At 53.0% G+C, this 21,879-nt stretch overlaps 1 protein-coding gene across 4 annotated transcripts in view; it reads right to left on the bottom strand.

Annotated features, from left to right (window-relative positions):
- TNRC6A (trinucleotide repeat containing adaptor 6A) overlaps positions 1-21,879 on the bottom strand; it is a 192,486-nt gene that overhangs the window by 119,735 nt on the left and 50,872 nt on the right. For all 4 annotated transcript variants that reach the window (XM_075899921.1, XM_075899922.1, XM_075899926.1 and 1 more), the window contains exon 3: positions 7,953-8,026. In XM_075899921.1, the coding sequence (XP_075756036.1) occupies positions 7,953-8,026 (74 nt within the window). The remainder of the gene's footprint in view (positions 1-7,952; positions 8,027-21,879) is intronic.

Raw genomic sequence — 21,879 nt, 5'->3', positions numbered from 1 at the left:
AAACTGCATCTTTGGTGACCTTTGGTGTATGGCAACCAGCTCTCACAAAGTCCAGCTTGCCTCAGCCTGCCGTGCCCAAGGGGCCAGGCTGCGACTCCACAGTGAGATGCTTACAGACTGGACCTCCCTGGTCCAGCACCCTCGGGACCTGACCGGTCCCACATGAGGGATTTTGCTGGATCAGAGGAGGTCATATTCGTTCTCCCTGCTACTGTGCCTCCCAGCCCTAGACTAGCCATCTCCCGGCTGTGCCTGGCCCGCTGCCCTGCCAGTCCCTCCACTCCTTGCCTGCCCAGCTGGGCAGCCCTGCTATGGTTGGCCAGGCTCCTGGTCCCACTGCTGGGCTCTTAGCTGCCAGCCCTCCACTGGGACTGTCTGGACCTGGAACATCTGTGGTCCTGCCCAACCACTGATGTTGCTGGACCAGAGTCCCGGTTTACAGAGGTCCAACTTGTATATTGATCCAGGAGTTCAAGAGCCTGATGTTACTGGGTGGGTGAAATCTAATTACGGAGCCCACCCTCCATCCTGGGTGCTCTGCCCTGCCTCTTGCCAGTCTGCCCTGCTGCTGGCTCTGTGAGCCGTGAGCCACGCCAGGCAGCACGACAAGCCCGGGTCAGTGACCAGGCCCTGAGACTCGTTGCCATGGTTTGCTGTTGTTGTCGTGCCCTAAAACAACCCTGGGGCGTGCTGCCAGCCTGTTTCTTCCTCTCCTCAGTTAACTCAATCTTCATTATCCTTCTCTACCCTTTTAATTTCTCTCTAAACTCAGCCAGCCATTGCTGTTCAGACTGCAATAATTAATTGGGGGAAAATTGCCACTGTAGGAGAAAAGAGTGATTAAACCCATCCAGCGGACAATGGGGCAATCATCAGCCTAAGCGTCTAATTACAGGGCTGGGGAGTGTGATGCGGGGATAATAACAGAGCCTTTTGTAAACTGTGGTGCCGGATGAGCTGAGGGGAGGGTCTGTGCTTGACTTTGCTCCTGGTTTCGTACATGGTTCCCAGAGTGAAACAAGATACAAACGCAAGAATAACCAATCATTACAGAGTGAATACACATGAAGGGCTGCTGGAAAAACAAGAGCATCAGGCAGCAAACCCCTCTCCCATCCCAGCTCTCCGCTTGCGGGCTAGAAACACTTGCTGAAGACAAATTGCGTGGTGGATGGGCTACCCTTGCTCCAATAGTCTCTGCACCCCGTGTCTTGGTTCAGGACAATTCCTGCTGGGTTGGCAGCGCCCCCGGGGAAGGGATTGTCACAAGAGAGTTACTCCAGGGGAGAGTGCAGGAGCCTGGCGTCGGACCGGCCTCAGGCTACAAGGAAATAACCCAGGGAACCGATGGAACCCCGGAGCCTGGCCGGGTTTTCTAGCCAAACGCTTTCCTGCTTCTTTAAGGGCTGCATCTCCTGGCACACAGCTAACGCATCTGACCCCGCACACTTCTCCAAACGCCCTGCGACAGGTTTGCCATCTCCATGAGGGGCAGGACTTTCACCCATCAGCCACTGGCTAGCACAGACGGTCCTGGGCAACGATCTATAGCCTGGGGGAGAAGCGGAACAGCATTCAAACCAGCACTGCCCTCCTGCCCTGCCTGGGTTTAGGATGGAGCTAAATCACAGAGGAGTCACTTGCCACAGGTGCTGAATGTGTTACTGCTTATTCTGGGGAGGAGACTTCCCTGGAGGCTCAATGTAGCACAGCTACCCTTCAGCAGAGCTCACGGCTTCTGGAGGGAGACTGCCTCTCTCCAAGCCCTGCAGTGCGACTAGGGAGGCTGCGGGTGCACTCCAGTGTCCCGGGGCAGCTCACAGAACCTCAAGAACCAGAACGGGCAGGTGCTGTTTCCTAGGCAGTGAATGGTCCATGGGACTGGGGACAGAGTGGCCACCCCGGCCAACCCTGTCCAGCCGCTGGGTGACTGGAGGATGCAGAGCAGTTATTGCTAGAGCCCTGCGGCTGTCCGCTTTGTGCCCACATCCCCGGCGGGTGTGTGTGGGGCCTGTAGGATTCCTTTCTCCTGCAGCTACGACCTACTTTCCTGGTCAGTCTGTCCTCTGCACCACCTCCTCCCCCTCCTGCAGTCTCTGCCCCCACCCGTCTTGCAGCAGGACAGCAGCCCGTCAGCTCTTTGGGCTCAGACAGAGCCAGCAGCTGGAGAAGGGCTGTGATCAGAGCCGGAGAAGATAAAAGGAAACCTGACAAAACAGCAGCCACAGGAGAAAAGGAGCAATTCAGAAAGAAACAACAGAGTGTAGCAGCGCCAGCCCTGAGGATCTGAATCCCTCGTCCGCAGGCGCTTTGGCCTTCCTGGGTCTCATGCACCCAAGACACTGGGAAGCTAACGGAAAGGGACGGATCCCGGGGGACAGCGAAGGGCGGGAGATGGCGAATGGACCTCAGACCAAGAACAAACAAAGCATCGCTAGTGGCTGGAGGGAAGGAGAGCGGGACTTGCCACAGCGCTGGCCTGCCACAAATGGCACTGGCATCGCGGTGTGGGGAAGGCAGCAGGGAGACTGAACGAATCCCTTTGTTTTGAGCTCCTCCGCCTTCCAGGAATCTTGTGTGAGCTCAAATTACCAAGACGGCTCCCCTTTCCCTGCTCCTTCCCAGCCCGCCGCGGCTCCCCCTGCATTAAAACACCGTTAGCAACCTGTCGGGGGCCTGGGACTTCCGGTAAAAGACATTTCTCATCTCCACCATCTCCATGAGCATGAGTTTCAAGTGGAGTGAAATTGCAAGCGGTCATGGTGCGCGAGCAGCCGAGGGGTCCCTCGGTATCCTCCATCCCCAGAGTGAGCGCGAACTGCCCAGAGCCTATCAATCGCGAGCTGCTCTGAGTCGCGGCTCACTCTCTGATTCCATTGTGATGGTGACCACCGCTTCTAAAAGGCATTTCAGCGGGGGGAGGGGGAAGTGTTTCCTCCCCGAGAGCCGAGGCGAGAAGAGAGGCAGTTTTGCTCCCACTCTCCGGGAGTGAGATGAGCACATAGCCACAGGGGCTAACCCCAGCGGTGGATTGCCAAACAAGAGCTCCCCAAGAACACAGATGCTACTCATCTGTGTCAAGCAAGTTAAGCAAGAGCTGGCCTACTCTGCCCGGCTACCCAGGCACTTGGAGGAGTGGCAGACAAGCAGTACATGTCACGCGAAGGCAAGTGGGGCTTGCAGGCTGGTCCAGAGCCTATCCCAGGCTAGGAGATCACAGCTCTCCCTTGGTTGCAATGGCATTGCCTAGGGCAGGGAAGACTTTGGGTCACAGCTACCTGCTAGGGCCTTGGGGGAAGGGGCAGAGAGATCCCCAGCTACCTGGCTGGGTAAAATCAAAGGCATTTCTCTCCTCTCACCTGGTATCGCTGCTTGTGGATGGGCCACATACGGGAGTGGGCTGAGCCTCTGGCCTGCTCCCCACTGGCTGTGGCCTGGTCCGGTGTGTGGCTGTTATTCTGCCAGCCACAGGAGTGGCAAGGGGACTGCCCCCCCAAAGTAAGTGCTTTGCTGGCTCCACACTGGGCCGCTCCCAAGGGGAACCTTGCCGTGCATGCTGTGGGGCTGGGCCACGTCAGGGTGTTTTACGTGGGACGTGGCTTCTCTGCGACTTGCATTGCCAGTGCATGGCTGGACCACAGGGCTGCACCCATCCTGCCAGCCCTGGGAACGGAGAGCTCAGGCCTGTATTAGTAACGAGCCCCTGGGCCTACAATTAGTCCGAAAGGCAGGAATCTCACCCGGGCAGCTCTAGGACCACTACATTAATAGGCAGCAGGCTTGAAGAGAGGAACCGGGTGCCTGTTTCTCAGCCTGTGTCACCATCCCCAAGTTGTGGCTACACTGCTCTTTGCCTGACAAACGCCTGCCCTGTCCGTGACTCTCTTCACCAGGCTCTGTGGTGACAGGAACCAATCCTAACTAAGGGATGCGCCACGGAGCCCTGGTGCCAGGTGGCAAAGGGGCATTGGCAGCACTTTGAGTCTTTGTGGTATAGCCACATCCGGGGCACGTTCCCCACCGGCCCACCGGGCTGGTAACTAGCCATTCCTGGGTTGGCGGGACTGGCTCAGCATGGGTCACATATGAGCTGTGGCTCGCTTCTGTCCCGGCACACCCGGCAGCACGAGTGGATAGTTACACAGAGAGCCTTGCCAGCTACCCGCTTGGGCTACCTGTGGCCACGGGCAGATCACACGGTGTAACAAATGGCTCTCCCACCCAATCACGTCAAGGCCCCGGACACACGGGAGCTTCTGATCTGCTCCGTCTTTATTCCTCTACTTCCTGCTCCCCCTTTCCATTTCCATAGGCTGGGACATCTTCCATCCACGCTTCTACCCGAACCTGCCTCTCGGGTCTGGGTCTTCCACTTGGATCCACCTGGGAGCTGCCCTCTAGCTTTTGGAAATGATCATTTGTCCCATCTTCAATCCCGCCCAAAGATTTCCCCTTTTCATGCAGGCCCCACTGAAGAGTCCTCTTTCCTGCACCATGCAGGTCTTAAAAGACGCACTCCCGTGTGTTCCTGCTTGGCTGCTACCCAGAAGCCTTCGATTTCCCACCTCAATGGATTGCTCCGGCAGGGGGATCATTTCACTTTCATAATCCAAACCTCTGTCCCCTTGTGCCTCAGACGCCCCCCAGCTCAGCTGACCTGGGTCAGTCATGGAACTTTCATTGCTATGTGGACCTGCCCAACGGGATTGAGGTTGGTCAGGACCAGAGAAGATGGGGAGGAGTTTCAGAGAGGCCTAGCCAAGCCAGGGGAATGGGCAAGACGATGGCCGATAACGTTGAGGAGCACAAAGGAATGCACGCTGCAGGGGAAAACGTGAACCTCCCACACACCGTACAGGGGCTGTAGGCATCACTGCAGAGAGCTCAGTGTGCAGCGGGGGCCAAGAAAGCCAGCCCCAAGTTAAGTGGCGGAAGGACTAAGATGCTCAATAGTGTTAAGAACACGTAGTGACTCCTTGGCTCCCAGACGTGTGGCTGCCCTTCCCGCCCCTTCCCTTGAACCCCCTCCCCAAGCCACATGGCTGGGAGTCAAGGGAATGGGCCGGGGCAGGTTGCTCTACTTTCTGCCGCTGCCGGGGAGTGCGGGGGGCCCCCCAAATCATGCTGCCTCCTTGCCTTGCTCCTGCCACGGAGGGGCCTCCCCATCAAAGGCTATCGCCTGTACAAGGAACCCCCTGAAAGGTCAAATTTGCACCTGATGTCTCAGCAAGGAACATGGGGGCTGCTTATGGACAGAGCTCTCGGGCTTGCTGGCCACGTGCAGGGCAGCTGGTGTTTGGAGCAGAGGAAAAAACCTGCCTGGCAAAGGACTACAGAAAGGCAGCTGCATCCTCTCCATTTTGCCTTCAGTCCGCCGTGCAGCCTTCCTACAAGAACGCTCCGAAGAAAGGACTGGATGGCCCATCCCAGCTGCTGGTGTGTTCCAGAGGGGCCTCCAAGCCAGCACACTCACTAGCACTGCTACGAGGCTGATAGACTTTGACGTCACCGTATGTATGTGCCTGTTGGGCCATTTAACATCTTGGTTTTCTCGTGTTTCTTTACAATAGACGACACTAAAGGAGTGGCTGGCCCGTGGCATTGTGGGGAGAAGCCAAAGCTATACTGACCCGGTAGCATGGCCTCTTGGGGTCAGAAGAACATTTTCTACAGTGAGCAGAGTTTTTAAATAACTTGGCACGGTACCGGACCATGGTGCTGTTGGGAGCCAGAGACTTGGGGCTCGGTGACTGCTCTTTTTTCCCCTTGTCGATAACCAGCGTGAGAGATCAGCAGCACCGTTTGTGACTGGTGGGGGAGTTTAACTTCAGTGTTACCTGCCAGTCTTGAGAGTATCTGCGCTCCCCTTTGCAGCCTGCCCTGCCCTGGGCATTTCCAGTGAGAGGGGCCCGAGGCACCACCAGGTCGCAGCCCCATTTCAAAAGGGATACCTTAGAAATGGGGAAAGTCCCGAGAGGAGCAGCAAAACAGATGTGGGGTGAGGAGAGGTTAAAGGGGCCGGGCTGCGCAGCGTTGGTAAGAGCGGACTGAGGGGGTAGGCGAGAGGGCTGCACAATCGAGCACGGCAGTCGGAAAGTGTTATTTACACCTTCACATACCACATCAACCAGGGGCCACCTGATGACTTCACCAGGCAGCAGGTTCCAGCAAACCAAGGGAGGTGCTTCCCCACCCCGTGCACACGCAGCCCAGAGAATGCCCTGCCAGCAGATGTTGCGAGGGCCAACAGTATACCTGGGCTGAAGAGACCTGGATCAGGTCACGAAGGACAGGTCCTTCACGGGCTTTTCGCCGAAATGATCTGGGCTGTAACCCCCTGCTGTGGGTGTCCCTTGACAGCCAGCTGAGACTGGATGACAGCAGATGGCTTGCATGCTAATTGCCCTGTTCTGTTCACCCCCTCCAGGGCATCTGGACTGGCCACCGTGGGCAGACAGGACACTGGGCTGGATGGACCTTGGGTCTGACCCCGTGTGGTTATTCGTAGGTTCTTATTCATTGCTCAGAAAGGAAGCAGTAGGTGAGACAAGCACATCTGGGCTCCGGGGGACTGCACTGCATCTCCCCACTAGTTCAGTACGTTGCAATCTCTGGAGTCCACTAGGACCAGTGATGCTGTACAGTGTGGGCAGGTAAGTCCACAGGGACCAGTGATGCCTTGCAGTGCAGGCTCTGGACTCCACAGGGAGCAGGGACACTGTGCAGTGCAGGCGCTGGAGCCCATAAGGACCAGTGACCCTGTGCAGTGCAGGCGCTGGAGCCCATAAGGACCAGTGACCCTGTGCAGTGCAGGCGCTGGAGCCCATAAGGACCAGTGACCCTGTGCAGTGCAGGCGCTGGAGCCCATAAGGACCAGTGACCCTGTGCAGTGCAGGCGCTGGAGCCCATAAGGACCAGTGACCCTGTGCAGTGCAGGCGCTGGAGCCCATAAGGACCAGTGACCCTGTGCAGTGCAGGCGCTGGAGCCCATAAGGACCAGTGACACTGTGCAGTGTAGGCGCTGGAGCCCATAAGGACCAGTGACACTGTGCAGTGTAGGCGCTGGAGGCCAGGAGAACAGTACGTTGCAATTCCTACCCAAACACAAAAGCCCTCAGCCTCTCTATCTGCCCTGGGCAGAGATTTAATTTCAACTAGCTGATGGTCTCACTGCAAAGAAACAAGCAGCAGTTGGGAACATCAGTGACAGTGGGAACCCTGAGTCACCACCAGGCATCCTCCAAGTGGCATAACCCACAAACAGTCCCCTGCATCCACCGAGGCGGGTAACATCTGGAACAGGGGGAGTGACTGGGAATCTGGCCTGCAAAGCAGCAGAGCTCAGGTGGAGAGCAGGGCGCAGGTGAGGGGCAAAGCCTGACATCCGGCAGGGGACTGAAATGCTTCTCCCAGTGCACCCCGGGGGCCTGAGTGCAGATACCCTCTCTCCAGGTAGCTACCTCTGGCTTTGCAGCCAGGGCTCCATCCTGCCTGGTGCAAGCAACCGAGTCTCAATCCATCTGAGCACGGAGCCGTCCCATGTGACTGCGACAAGCGAGCTCAAAGAGCCAGTCAGGGACTCATGCAAGCTCATCCTAGCTGGGCTGGGGGGCTAGGCGTTGAGCCAACGAACAGGCAGGATGGGTCAGCAGTACGGCTTGCGTGTCGCCAGGGATGAGCCCTGGTTCATTAGGACGGAGCCTCCATCCCATTCACAGTGACAAGTGGGATTCAAATGAAGACTGGACGCCCCCACACAGTGCTACAGCTACCATGAGGTGAAAGGGACATTTAACCCCTACCAGGACACGCCCCGTGTGCCACTGCACCGGCAGCGCCAGGGACACAGAGCTAGGTCACCCAAAATTCACGCAAAAAGGAAAGTGCCCAAGGGGGAAGCAGTCTCCATGCTGGGGCCTGCTCAGAAACGAAACGCAGCACAGCAGCCTTACTGTTCAATGTCTTCTTGCACCAGAAGGTAGAAGGCCTCTTCTCGGTACTTAAAGGAGGATGACTCTTCGTTGACCTTTATGGAAACAAAAGACACAACAGTCCTCAGCTCAGGGGTGACATTGTAGCTGGAGCACAAAGATCTCGGGCCGGGGCTCTCCACACCTGGGCAGGGGATGCAGCGCACTGCTGATTGGGGTGAGCGGCAGGTTTGCACACAATGCGCACCAGAGCAAAGAACTGCACAGAGTCCTGCACATAACCACTTCCTGTCCACGGCAGAGAGTAAGCTTTAATGAGTCTCGGGGGCAGCCATGTTAGTCTGTAATTTTAAAAACAACAAGGTCCTGTGGCACCTTAGGGACTAACCAAAATATATAGAATCACAAGCTTTTGTGGCTAAAACCCACTTCCGCAGATGAACTGGAGTGGAAAGAACAGAAACTAGGAGATCTAAATAACAGCAGGAGTAGCTGTCAATTGTAGGACCTGGGTTAATGAAGCTAAGTAGGTGGGCTGGATGGGCCACATCTCCCACCCCGTCGTATCTGCATTTCCACATCAAAGGCTACGTATGGGATACTTCCAGCCCACTGACTTGGCCTCATTAACAAGGGTCCTGCAATGGACAGGTACTTCTGCTGTTGTATAGATCTCTTGGTTCTGTTATTTTCACTCCAGTTCATCTGAGGAAGGGGGTTTTGCCCACGAAAGCTCATGGCTATAATCGTTTTGGTGAGTCCCTAAGGTGCCACAGGACCACTCGTAGGTTTAACGAGGGCCTTCCTCCCGCCTGAGCCCAGCAACTGCATCACTCTTGTCTGGTCCTGCAGGAGCACTACGGCTACGTCTACACAGTTTCCCTCTTCCACAACAGCCTATGGAAATGAAGCGCAGATTAGCATATTGCTGCACTTCATTTGCATAAATAGGAGCCGTTTTTGCACAAGAGATTTTGCGGGAAAAGGCGCAATCTATGCAACGCCTTTTTGCGCAAAACCCCCCTCTTGCGCAAGAGCCATTCTTCCTCATTTTTTCAGGAAGAACGGCTCTTGTACAAGAGGGTTTTTTTGCGCGAAACAGCTCCTAATTAAGTATGCAAATGAAGTGTGGCAATATGCTAATCTGCACTTCATTTGCATAGGCTTTTGTGGAAGAGGGAAGCTGGGTAGACATAGCCTAGGAGAGAGATTCTAACCCTCAGTCTCCAAGCTACCACGGAGGTTAAGAAGCCAAGCAAACTGCTGTTTAACCCCAAAGCCCTGGGCTGAAATCTAACCCCACGGGATAGTTCCCACAATGCTGCAGGACTGCGAGTGCTCCGGCCTGTCCTCCAACTACACAAATCGACAACACCGTATCAAGCTCCCCTGTGCAGTGCAAACCCCTCTTGGAGCAGCAGTGTGCCTGAGGGCAAAAGCAAGTCCTCTGAGGGACCACACGGTCAGCCAGATTTACACCCTGGGTTTTGACTTTGCAAAGGCGAAAAATAGTGATTTACAAACCTGCCACAGACAGATAAGGATCCTTCAGTGTTTTGTCATAAATACTGGGAAAGCAAGTGAGGGGGGTTTTATGTTTGGTTTTAAATCACATGCACCTCTGCAGTGTTGGGAGCCCAAACACAGAAGTATTGAACTGTGCAGGAGCTGCAGCAAGCAAAAGGGAGTCTAACGTCACCGTCCGAGCCGAGTAAAATGCGAAATAAATAAATGGCAAACAGTGTGATCTAGTATGCAACTGGATCTGTGGCTTCCGATGGCTTCCTGGGCTCAGGTTTTATTATCTGTGGCTTTGTGTGGAGGAGGGTTTTACGGTCTGACGATAGAGCACATTCGCTAGCTCGACCTTACACAGGCTCTTTAGCATGTGCGTTAAAGCCAAGCCTTCCTAGTAGGCCGTACCGTGACCACGTTAGCATGTGCTTGTGCCTTGACTAGAGTTTTAGGTGATAGTTAGCTCCAACTAGCGACTGTGCTCTCACGTCATGCCTGAAAACCCTAACCAAAACCTAAGATGACATCAGTGTCATGGTCCTCTGGGGCTGAGTCCAGACCCGTCTCCCTGAGTGTCTTGCAATGCTTTGCTGGATAGCTCCCAGCTTGCAATAGCCCCAGCCGATCTAAGGCATGTAGGTCAAATGCCCTGAGCAAGGCAGCCCTGGGTCAGCAGCGCGGATCCCAGCAGCCTGGCTCCAGGCCCACACCACACGCTGGTTTCTGCTAGCCGTGGTTCCAGCCAGTGAGAGGACCTGTGATAGGAGATACAAGCCCCACTGGCAGAGCCCTGCGTGGATACAAAATTGGTATCTGCAGCCCTACCTGCAAGTGTGACCACAGCTATAAAGCAGGTCCCGACATTTCCCTGGTTCTTTGTAGCCAACTCCACTCCCGCACAAATGAGCAGAGGAGATCCCAGACCTGCAGGACTCTACACGCTGGGACAGAAGAGGTTACGAGACTGGGCCCAGCTAGCTCTGCCCCTCTCCCCTGCAGAGCATGCACCACGTGGAGACAGGCTGAAGAGGGAGCAGCTCAGAAGGGGCAGGCTGGGGAGAAACGCAGGCATACTCTGAGGCCTCCCTGGCACCAGGAGTGAGAGCCTGGCTGGGGCTGACTGTGCTTTTCCTGCTGGATTTTCTTCATTCTTCTCTGGGACTGGAAGCAGAGAGGGCAGTGGTGGGAAGTGGTCCAGAAAGGATTCCTCAGAGGGTCCAAACCCTGCCCAGGGGTCAGTTAATGTTTAACCAGTTGACTGATTCAACGGGATTGTACAGGCCTAGTTAATACACACAGTTCCCAGGGACATTAATCACCAGCGTGTCCTAGGCATTCAGAAGGCATCTCACTTGAGAAACTACTCTGCTGCAGTATTATTGAATCAGTGGATCCAACTGCTTGTCAAGTAAGGGTCAGACCTCCCGTCTTCATAGACCAGCAAAGCTTGGAAAGGTAACACCCAGACCAAGCCTGTCTCTCCTGGGGGTGCAGACACCGCACGGTCTCCTGCCCCGCTTGTTAGCTTCATAGCTTGGTTACCTAATATTTAAATGGCATTTCAATGGCCAAGCAGAACAGACACTCCTTGCGTAGGACAGACCAGTTTACCAAGTCCCCCTGACTTACCTGGTTTAAACACATTTTAGTCTTTCCACTAAGATCCATAACGCACGAGGCAAATCCCATGCATGCTTTGCATAGGAAAGGAAAATTAATGATCAGGGTGTTGTTAGTTTTCCAGTGATATATTACATGGCACCGTTTAGTTACAAATTGTAACCCTAGTACATTGGCTAGGGATGTAAATACCCATGAAAAGTGTTAGCCAGTTAAATTATTTAATTGGAACCTTTTAACTGGTTAACCTGGGCAGGGGCTGCTCCAGGCAGGGGCCCCTGCCACCGGGGGTCCTGCCGGCCAGCCCACAGCAGCCACATGGGCAGGCGGGGGCTGCTCCAGCTGGCCCCACCACACCCTGAGCAGGTGGGCAGGGAGCTGCTCCATCCCTGGCCCTCTGGTTAACTGGTTACCCCTTAAACATGCCGGTAAGGCTAATGCTTACTGGGTACCCCGTTAACCTTTTACATCTCGTAGAGGAAGCTGACAAAAAGTGGAAACTTGGACATGTGACCAGGGAGGAGTATATACAGGCAGTCCCCGGGTTACGTACAAGATAGGGACTGTAGGTTTGTTCATATTGTAGGGGAAACTCTAGCCAAACATTTCTCCAGAGCTCAGTTTTATTCTCCCACACCTCACTTCCCTCAGTCCTTTATTCTCAAGCTGAGGTGTCTGCTGAGAAAAGCCGCTCCGCGTCTCCCTGGTCTGCTGGGGGGGAGGGGGGGCGCTAGCTTCACGTCTCCCTGGTCTGCTGGGGGGAAGCAGCTAGTGCGGGGTTGCCTCACCCCGTTTGTAAGTAGGGATCTGATGTAAGTTGGATCCATGTAACCCGGGGACTGCCTGTATATATATTGCTCAAGAATGCCAGGGAGTTATCAAGAAGGCAAAAGTGCAATTGGAATTGCAGCTGGCAAGGGATGTGAAGGTAACAAGAAAGGTTTCTACAGGCATGTTAGAAATAAGAGGGTGATCAGAGAGGGGGTGGGGCCCCTACTGGATGAGGGAGGTAACCTAGTGACAGATGATGTGGGAAAAGCTGAAGTACTCAATATGTATTTTGCCTCTGTCTTCACAGACAAGGTCAGCTCCCAGGCTACTGCACTAGGCAACACAGTATGGGAAGGAGGTGGGCAGTCCGCGGAAAGAACAGGTTAAGAACTATTTAGAAACGCATGGAGATCGGGAGAGATCCCAGGTGATTGGAAAAAGGCAAATGTAGTGCCCACCTTTAAAAACGGGAAGGAGTAGAATCTGGGGAACTACAGACCAGTCAGCCTCACCTCAGTCCCCGGAAAAATCATGGAGGGGATCCTCAAGGAATCCATTTGGAAGCACCTGGAAGAGGGGAAAGTGATCAGGAATAGTCCACATGGCTTCACCAAAGGCAAGTTGTGCCTGACCAATCTGATTAGCTTCTATAATGAGGTAATTGGCTCTGTGAACATGTGATATATCTTGACTTTAGCAAAGCTTTTGATACGGTCTCCCACAATATTCTTGTCAACAAGTTAAGGAAGTATGGATTGGATAAATGGACTGTAAAATGGCTGGAAAGTTGGCTAGATGGTCTGGCTCAATGGGAAGTGATCAATGGCTTGATGTCAGGTTGGCAGTTGGTTTCAAGCAGGGTGCCCCAAGGATCGGTTTGGGGCCGGTTTTGTTCAAAATCTTTATTAATGACCTAGATAAGGGGATGGGTTGCACCCTCAGCATATTCACAGATGACACTAAATTAGGTGGAGACATAGATACGCTGGAGGGCAGGGAGAGGGTCCAGAGTGATCTGGACAAATTGGAGGATTGGGCCAAAAGAAATCTGATGAGGTTCAACAAGGACAAGTGCAGAGTCCTGCACTTGGGACGGAAGAATCCTAAGCATTGGTACAGGCTGGGGACTGACAGGCTAAGCAGCAGTTTGGCAAATCTGGGGATTGCAGTGGATGAGAAGCTGGATCTGAGTCAACAGGGTGCCTTGTAGTCAAGAAGGCTGATGGCACATTGGGGGGCATTAGGAGGAGTGTTGCCAGCAGATCTAGAGAAGTGATTATTCCCCTTTATTCGGCACTGGTGAGGCCACATCTGGAGTATTGTGTCCAGTTCTGCCCATCCCCCCATTACAGAAGGGATGTGGCCACATTGGAGAAAGTCCAGCAGAGGGAAACAAAAATGCTTAGGGGGCTGGAGCACATGACTCCATGGAGTGGCTGGGGATTTGGGCTTATTTAGTCTGCAGAAGAGAAGAGTGAGGGGGGATTTGAGAGCAGCCTTCAACTTCCTGAAGGGAGGTTCCAAAGAGGATGGAGAGAGGCTGTTCTCAGTGGCGGCAGATGGCAGAACGAGGAGCAATGGGCTCAAGTTACAGGAGGGGAGGTCTAGGTTGGAGATTAGGACAAACTATTTCCCTAGGAGGGTGGGGAGGCACTAGGATAGATTACGTAGGGAGATGGTGGATTCTTCATCCCTAGAGGTTTTTAAGTCCTGGCTTGACAAAGACCTGGCTGGGTTGATTTAGTTGGGATTGGTCCTGATTTGAGCAGGGGCTTGGACTCGAGGACTCCTGAGGTCTCCTCCAACTCTAGGATTCTATGATCCCCAACATGGGTGCATGCTGAATTGGTCTGGCCAGCTGAAACTCACTCCCTGATACCAGCCAGCCCCTTGCCCTCTTCAGAAACCATCAGTAACAAAGACAAGGGAATTTTTAACATGTCTGTCCATTCAGGTTTCCTGATCCTGAGCTACATGCAGTCCAGGCTATGACTTGCTATTCAGATGACATCCCTCGCTATCCCCAGTACCTTCCATTTTCCATGCATAAAAATGTATTTTATAGAATGTTATTTTTTCCTGAAAGAATCTTAGAGGTAAACAAATGTGACAATCTATGTTGCAGATTTTGATTCTCACTCTGAGTCAATCAGTTCCATTCAAGAACAAACACACTAACAGGACAGGTCTGGAGTTATACATCCTAATTAATCACATTACTCATGAAAATATATTGGTATAATTAATAACACACGGCATCTATATTGGCCTCTGTGGCACAGCAAATTACAAGGCAGTAATACTTGGACGTGTTGACCTGGATTTCATACATAATCCATCACGCCATTCCTGCCAGATTGAGTCTCCCGAGACAAGAACAATACAAAAATGATAATTAAACAAAAGCAGGATGGACAGCAATAGTGCAACATCCATCACTCCCCATATCCCATGGAAAGGGCTAGGATATTCCAGTTTTGTCCCACGCATTCTTGGGCTTGCCTCTGTGAAGGTTTGGGTATTTTAACAGGCCTGGGTGGGGACACATTCTGTTAATTATGAATAAGATTAAATTATGGCTTGGTGAATGAAGGCTTATGGCAATATCATTCTATAGAAGGAGCCGCCCTGAAGGCTTTTGAAAGGGTTCTTGTGAACAGGTTACGGTATGCTGTGATAAAGTCTCGGAGAGGAAGCTGTGTTAGTCTGTAACTTTAAAAACAACAAGTGGTCCTTGGATAGGATCGTGAGCTTTCTTGGGCAAAACCCACTTCATCAGATGAGTTGGAGTGGAAATCACAGAGATCCAGATATACATGTACATACATAACATCAAAAAAAAAGAACTGTCAATTGTAGGACTGGTGCTAATGAGACTAATGAAGTGGGCTGGATGTGTCCCATACATACCTTTTGATGTGGAAATGCAGATGTTAATGGCAGGAGAAATTGGCTTTGTAATGCGCCAGCCAGTTCATGTCTTTGTTCAAGCCCAGGTTAACAGTGTCAAACTTGTAAATGAATTCCAGTTCTGCAGTCTCCCTCTGTAATTGGTGATAAAATTCCTTTATAGCAGGATGGCTACTTGTAAATCCATGCTGGAGTGAGTGCCCAGGCAGGTTAAAAGGTTCCCCTCCAGGTTTCTGTGTGTTCCCATTCCTGATGTGTGATTCATGTCCGTTTACCCTTTGGTGCAGAGACTGTCCGGTGTGGCCGATACACATGGCGGAGGGGGCATTGCAGGCACATGCTGGCATAGATCACATTAGAGCAAGGCTACTCAACATGCGGCCCACAGCCCGTTTGTTTGCAGCCCACAGTGCGGTTTGGGTTTACACAGGGCTCAACATGCGGCCCATGGGTGGGATCCTTTGAACATAGTCCCCACTGGGAACGTGCTTCACAACAGCGAGTCAATAGAATGGTCTTCTGTTGAGATGCGTTTTAGTAGTTAAATTCCTGGACTGTCATTGCTCATTCAAAGTGCTGCCATATGGGTGGAAATCGGGTAAACAGTGCATTTTATTAATATCAGCAGAACTGACTTAAATGGGGCCTTAATCTTTGTATTCATGCCCGTCAGTGCGAAAGAAGATGTCTATGCAACCACACTTAAGCTGCGGCCCTCGGCATGTGCTGTGAGTATCACTGTGGCCCCCGCGTTGAGTTGAGTAGAGGATGTGCAGTTGTACGAGCCCCTAGGACTCTGTGATGTGCGTCTGAGATCTACTGCCCAAACTTGCAGAGCTCTCCTTAGCACAGATCCCTACATCACAAAGACCAGACCCATCTGAGGCCCTTGAGTCTATGGGGGCACTTTGCTCCCAAGAGAAATGTGGTGAGAGTGGATGAGTCAGACACAACATACATACTGCGTTCCTCTGGCTGCTCTTAAAAACCACTGCAGGCAGCATGTGCAGAACAGGAAAAGGGCCCAACACTGCACAAGTTTGCTACCCAGAGATGGTAGACACCTACGGTACAACATGGCCCCTCCTGCCCACAGGGATACACTAAAGGGCAACGTGTGGGGTGGGAATTCACTGGCTGAGGCATCTTCAGACAAGCGACTAGTGACTGGCTAAGAGATGGAGAACAAAGAATGGGCACGAGAGCTCGGTGCTCATCACAGGAGGAAGTGAGTAGCTGGGCATCCTGGGAACCCATGCCCGGGGCAGTGATACTTCGTATATTTCCCAGGGATCTAGTCGGAGAATTGACTCACATGCCATCAGAATGTGTAGGTAACACCAGATTGTTCAGACTAGTTCATCCTCAGATGAACTTCAGAGGAACAACCCACCCCTTCCCCCCAAATCTGAGGCAAAGAGGGCAACAAGCCAATTAAAGAAACCTCAGCCTGTAAGGAAAAGACTCGGCTACTCCTACACTCCGGTGTGTTGCGAAGAGACTGAGCACCTCGGAGAAAGATCCAGGTGCCACTATGGGCAGCACAACAAAGGCCTCAACTCAAAGCAGTGGTGGGCAAAAAGAAAAAAGATATGGGCTGTATTCAGAAAAGGGGAGAGACCGATACGTCACATATTATCACAGTGTGCCACGGGTAGATGGCACTGCATCCCTCCCCCAAAGAGACAGCAGAAATAGAACAGGCCAGAGAAGGACAACCAAAATAATTAGAGTCCTGGGAAGGCTCTTATACAAGAGATTTAATAAGGAGATTTAATAAGGAGATGAACAAGAGAGAACATGGCAAAGGTGAACAATCTACAAGGTATTTCAGAGAGTTTGTCTGTTTGATCAAGAACTCCTCCTAAATGGTAAACACCAGGACCACCACATTCAGTATGCAGCTTCCTGTTATCATAACTTAAGGGTTCGGTAGTGCCAGGAAAATGGGACGTGCCTCGAATGGGATTTGCTTCTCATAAAACCAAACAGAAAAGAGACAGACTCACCAAATCACATACAGTCCTCACAACTGACATAACCGAGTGCACGTTGACAGACTGAACCAAGATGAGCCAAAAAACCCCCAGGATGAACCTGGAATAAGAATGCTTCTCAATAGACCTTACAGGAAAGAGATAAAATGGACAAGTTTGGAGTTGTGCTGTGTTTTGGCACAGCTATATTAATGCTTAAGGTTTAAAAACAGAAGATAATGTTACTGGAAACCAAGTTGACTATAGCCTTTTTTTGTTAAAACAGTGAATGAGAAGAGTTTATAGGGATCAAGAAAAAAAATACACTCGATGGAATTTCCGTTTTTAAAAAGTTAAAAATAACACTGTGGTTTTAAATACGATCATTACAATGAAGCAGGTACATTTTCCTTTCATTTTCCAAAACAACTAACTGAGCAGTGCCAGGCACATCTGCTTGTCACGAATACTAGAGATGGGCAGCCAGTCTCCCCTACAGGCCTTCCCTTGGGTATAAGACCAGCAGTAACTTTCCTGCCAACTCCGCAGCTGGTTCCTCGCATGCCCAGAACTCATTTAATGTGTTACATTCCACAGGCTTAAGCACATTAATGTTAACGTGTTACACTCCACCACCTTCCCTGTAAGTCCGTCTCCTATTCACTGCGCACTGTAAGGTGCCACCTGAAATTTGTACGATGGAGGCATATATTCCTCCTTAAAATAAGCCTATAATCCCTACTTCTGGTCTGTCCAGCAGCCTCCAACAGATCAAACCATCATCTCTCTGGCTTTACAACTTCAATTGTGTTCTTTCTTAATCGTCTTTGCGCAAAGCTAAATAACTCCGTTTTGTCTCTCTCGCCTCGTTTGTAAAACCCTCCCTTTCCCTGAGCATCTCAGCAACCGTGTGCTGAATCTTCAGTGGAATTGAGCCCCCGCAAATGCAGTGGCCAGCACTGAAATCCATGTCCCACATGTGGAACAGGCAGTGTAAAAGTGTCTGCCCACTATCCTTAGACTTACGTGACGTATATTGTTGGAAACCTTCTTCCTACTAACTTTCAACAGCACCCTGGACCAGAAATTTAAATGTCGGGTCTGTCAATAGAGACAGGTCCTGTCCTTTTTCTGGGTTAATTCAATACCATGTGAACCATTCTTACTTGGGCACTCTATTTGCACCCATGCTCAAAGCTGGCTTGCTCCAAGCCACGGAAAAGCAGGAAGTGCCAGGAGGAGCAGCTGTGAAACCCTTTGTTTCAGACAGCGTGTGTCACAACCCATCTGTTTGGTTTTACTTTCCTACCGGAATCAGAAACACATTCACATCAATAGGGGTTTAATGAAACCGCAACAGCGTCAAATCCAGAGCTAGAGACGGTCTGAAAACAGGGCTGCTGTTCAATCACACCGGGAAATATTTGTGGACTTTGAAACTTCACCAGGCTGCTAGCAACGTGTCCAAGAACGTTTTTAATGGGCTAGTTTGTGTTGTGAGCTGGAAGGCCCCTACGCGTGGCATTCGCTCTCCACTCTGGAGCCACATCCTGGAGCCAGGAAGATGGAGACTCTTGCCCCAGGTCTCTCTCACCTGGAGACCAGCAGTGCCGGGAAGGCAAGGAAGAAACTGCCTTCTGGGGCGTATCCTGCTTCTTCACTCTCCCATTGACAGTCTGAGCCTGGCACACATTTAGGGCACAAGCCAACCTCTGACCAACAGGAATTAGGAAAAAGCTTTTGCTAGGCCATGGCCGTCCCCTGCAGTGATTTTCGTAAGTGGTCCCAGCCAGTCTCAGAGGCAGGCTACTTCGGTGAGGGGTCCATGCTAGGGTTGCCAGACGGTTTAACCAAAAATACCAAACACCATCTTACCCCACCCCCACCCCAAAAAAACAAACACCGGGGAAAAGTTGAGGAAAAAAAAACAAAAAACCCCCACGGACCCCGAGAGTTAAGCCAAAAACATTTTAAAAATCAGCATGGCCCCTTTAAGAAATGCTTTTTAGCCCTAACAGGCTGCTGGCAGCCATCCGCCATCTTGTCTTCCTGCTCCAGGCCGGACAGCTCCCCTGCAGAACCAGGTTAGCACCCAGGATTTTCGCCTCCTGGACAGGAAAAAATCCGAAAATACCGGACATTTGAGGTGTCCAATATTTTCTGCCTTTTTTTACCAGATGAGAGGAGAAAACACCGGACTGTCCAGGGCAATACCGGACACCTGGCAACCCTAGTCCATGCTTCTGATCCAGTCCAGCAAGTCTTCTCTTCCCAGTTGGCAAATTCTCTGCTAGAGATGTAGGACCACTGGGAGTCTGTCCCTACATCTTCAAAATAGGGCGTTAAAATCCTATTGAATCAGTCAATGGTTAACCGCTTACACAGGATCCGGCAGCCAGGGGTTGCTTCAGCCCGGCAGGGTGCCGGTGAGCCCGTAACATCCCTCATTCAAGAGCCTATTTGTTGAAATAACGTGGCATTGGCTGGAATGGCTGAGCAGCTCTCTCCACACCTCGTTCCTCGCTCTCCCTCCCGAGCAGTGATCAGCCACGCGCAGGGACGGTCCTGGTGCCGGCTGGTCTCGTGGACTCAGCACAGGCTCTCCAGCTCAAAGCCTGGCTTTGACACAGACTCCCTCTGCGGCCATGGACACGCTGTGAAACTTTCCTGAGCTCCAGTCTCTCCAGCTGCCTGGCGCGGCCAACCCGGCCCCCGCAGCCTGCTCTGCTGAGGAGTCGTTACCAATGTGCATCACGCTGTCTGCTCTGAGGGGAAGGGTCATTTCCCCTCCGCCACAGGGGGAGGCAGGACTTGAACTGGGCCCTCCCACTGCCCAGGCTATGGGACATTGCGCTGGGGGCTGGGGCCCCTCCATCTCTCCTTTGATGCTGTTCCATGATGGAAGAACAACCCTAACGCAGGGTCTCCCGCCTCCTGCCCCACGCAGGGAACACTCCCACGCTCCCCCTCTGGCCCAATGACCGTGCCCATATCTATCCCCGTTGGAAGAGACGTGTGCTCTAACCACTGGGCACTACCATTTCTTCTTCCTCCCCCTCATCTGCTTGGCTTGTCAATGGGACCCAATCCATGGGCAGCCTCTGAGCATGAGCGCTGCCAGCCCAGGCCCTGCATACAGCGCAGGGAGCCAGAGAGCTCTCCCCTTCCTCGGCTTGGGAATTGGCCTGGGGCGAGGGCAGGAGAGAGGGCCCAGGATGCCGAGGTGGAGACAGAAACACTGGCTCCGAAAACGTAGGCGCCCAGTGAGCTTAGGGGCCTGCGAGGGTTCAACAGGAGTTTGTGCGTCACTGTGGAGCTAAACCTGGGCCACTCGTGCCTAGCTCCTCCTGAGCGTTTCCCTGGCTAGTCCTTACAGGCCATGCCACAGCAGCCTGGCTTGCCCCGCCTGTGACACATGGTCCGATGGCGTTGGGGCCCTTGGCTCTCCCGCTCGCACTTTGCAGTCTGTTTCGCCGCACGACGTAGCTTGGGAGTTTGATTCGGGAGGGGCTAGGCGGCGCTACAAGGCTGCGGTGCCCCCTCACATCCAACACAGTCACGGTCAGCCTCCGCATCCTGGCCCAAGGCGACCCTCCCGATAACGCCCTGTCCCCCTTTGGAGTCTGGGAGGGGAGCCAGGCTTCCTTTGTGCTTCCTGCTCCACCAAGCTCAGCGCTGCCCACGGTGAAGAGCGCCCCTGCCGCCCGCCTAGAGGAGAACTGGCTAACGAGGATTTTAAAACGCTTGTTTCTGCCAGGAAATTACCTCAGAGCGTCAGTCTGACGAGATGCTTCATGGAGGTGGATGCTGCAGAGGGGTCAGACTTACTGCCTGGGGGTCAGACCTGCAGCCTGGCGCCCACACCGCTACCATGAACCCGTCCGGTTCTCCCTCCCCATGGGGAGTGCATGGCTAGAACATGTCCGTTAACACCAGCCTTCCCCTCTCCCCTGTGCGCAGCCCCTGGAGATCAGCCTGGCTGGAGGGGAGCGGGGTCTGCTCCTGTAATTCACTAGGCTAGTCTCCCACCTTCTGTGGAGAGCGGCACAGGCATGTTTCATGGCCTTTGCATCTCCCTAGAGCGGGAGAGGCGAACGCATGGCACAGGGAAGCCCGGGCGAGAGGCCGTCCAGGTGTCGGGCAGCGGGGGACGCATGCCTGGCTATTAGAACCTGGGTTTGCTGTCCCGTTCGTTAGATCAGACCAGGTGGCCCTTTGCAGCACAACAATACAGAGAAAAAGGCATCCCTGACCCCTCCTCCCCCGCCCTGTCTCCTGAATTCAAATACTGCAGCACGGAGGGCTGGGTTTGCTATTTGGCTAATTAGAGTCCAGTCCCCCACAGCCATACCTGGGCTCTGGAGGGCTCCCATCAAAGCTTCACCTACTCAATTAGTTTAATCATGTCTGTCGTTAGTCATCTTTGCTTGAGCCCCCGTTTGGAGGCCACTGAAAGGGGATTAGAGAAAATCTTCCCTCTTTAGGCCTGTACAATTGTGATTAACCATCAGCAGTCGCAAGGCATCTTCAGACCAAGGCAGACAAGCAAAACTGAGCGTGTAACTGCAAAAGCCCAGGGCCAAGCGAGGCTGCAAATGCCATTGGACAAGATCTCGTAATCCGTTCTGGGAATCCCGCTCCGCTGGGGAGGGAGGGAGGGAGGACGTGGTGCACTCCCCTTCCATCTCCATTATCCCTCTAGATTTTAGACAGCTCTATCTACAGCTAGACTCCCCCCCCCACACACACGCAAAGCCCGACATGGAGAGAGGCACCTTCAGACACAGACGTGCACAGGAACCCCTCTCCAGCTGTGCTTAAATAATTCAGACCCATCGCCCGGGCAGTGTTAATTAGAGAGCATCATTCATTCCGCTCTACAGACGCCTGGAATGGCACTCTCCTCCCGCCCCTGCTCCAGTCCCACCTGTCCTCCCCTCCCCTCCCTTCCCCTCCTCTCCTCCTGCCCCTGCTCCAGTCCCACCTGTCCTCCCCTCCCCTCCCTTCTCCTCCTCTCCCCCCTTCCCCTCCCCTCCTCTCCTCCCGCCCCTGCTCCACTCCCACCTGTCCTCCCCTCCCCTCCCTTCTCCTCCTCTCCTTCCGCCCCTGCTCCAGTCCCACCTGTCCTCCCCTCCCCTCCCTTCTCCTCCTCTCCC

The sequence above is a fragment of the Pelodiscus sinensis genome, chromosome 16 (assembly GCF_049634645.1).
Source record: "Pelodiscus sinensis isolate JC-2024 chromosome 16, ASM4963464v1, whole genome shotgun sequence".
In the NCBI taxonomy this organism is placed as follows: domain Eukaryota; kingdom Metazoa; phylum Chordata; order Testudines; family Trionychidae; genus Pelodiscus; species Pelodiscus sinensis.
Note: the sequence above shows the minus strand (reverse complement) of the source record. Positions and strands in the feature narration are given on the sequence as shown.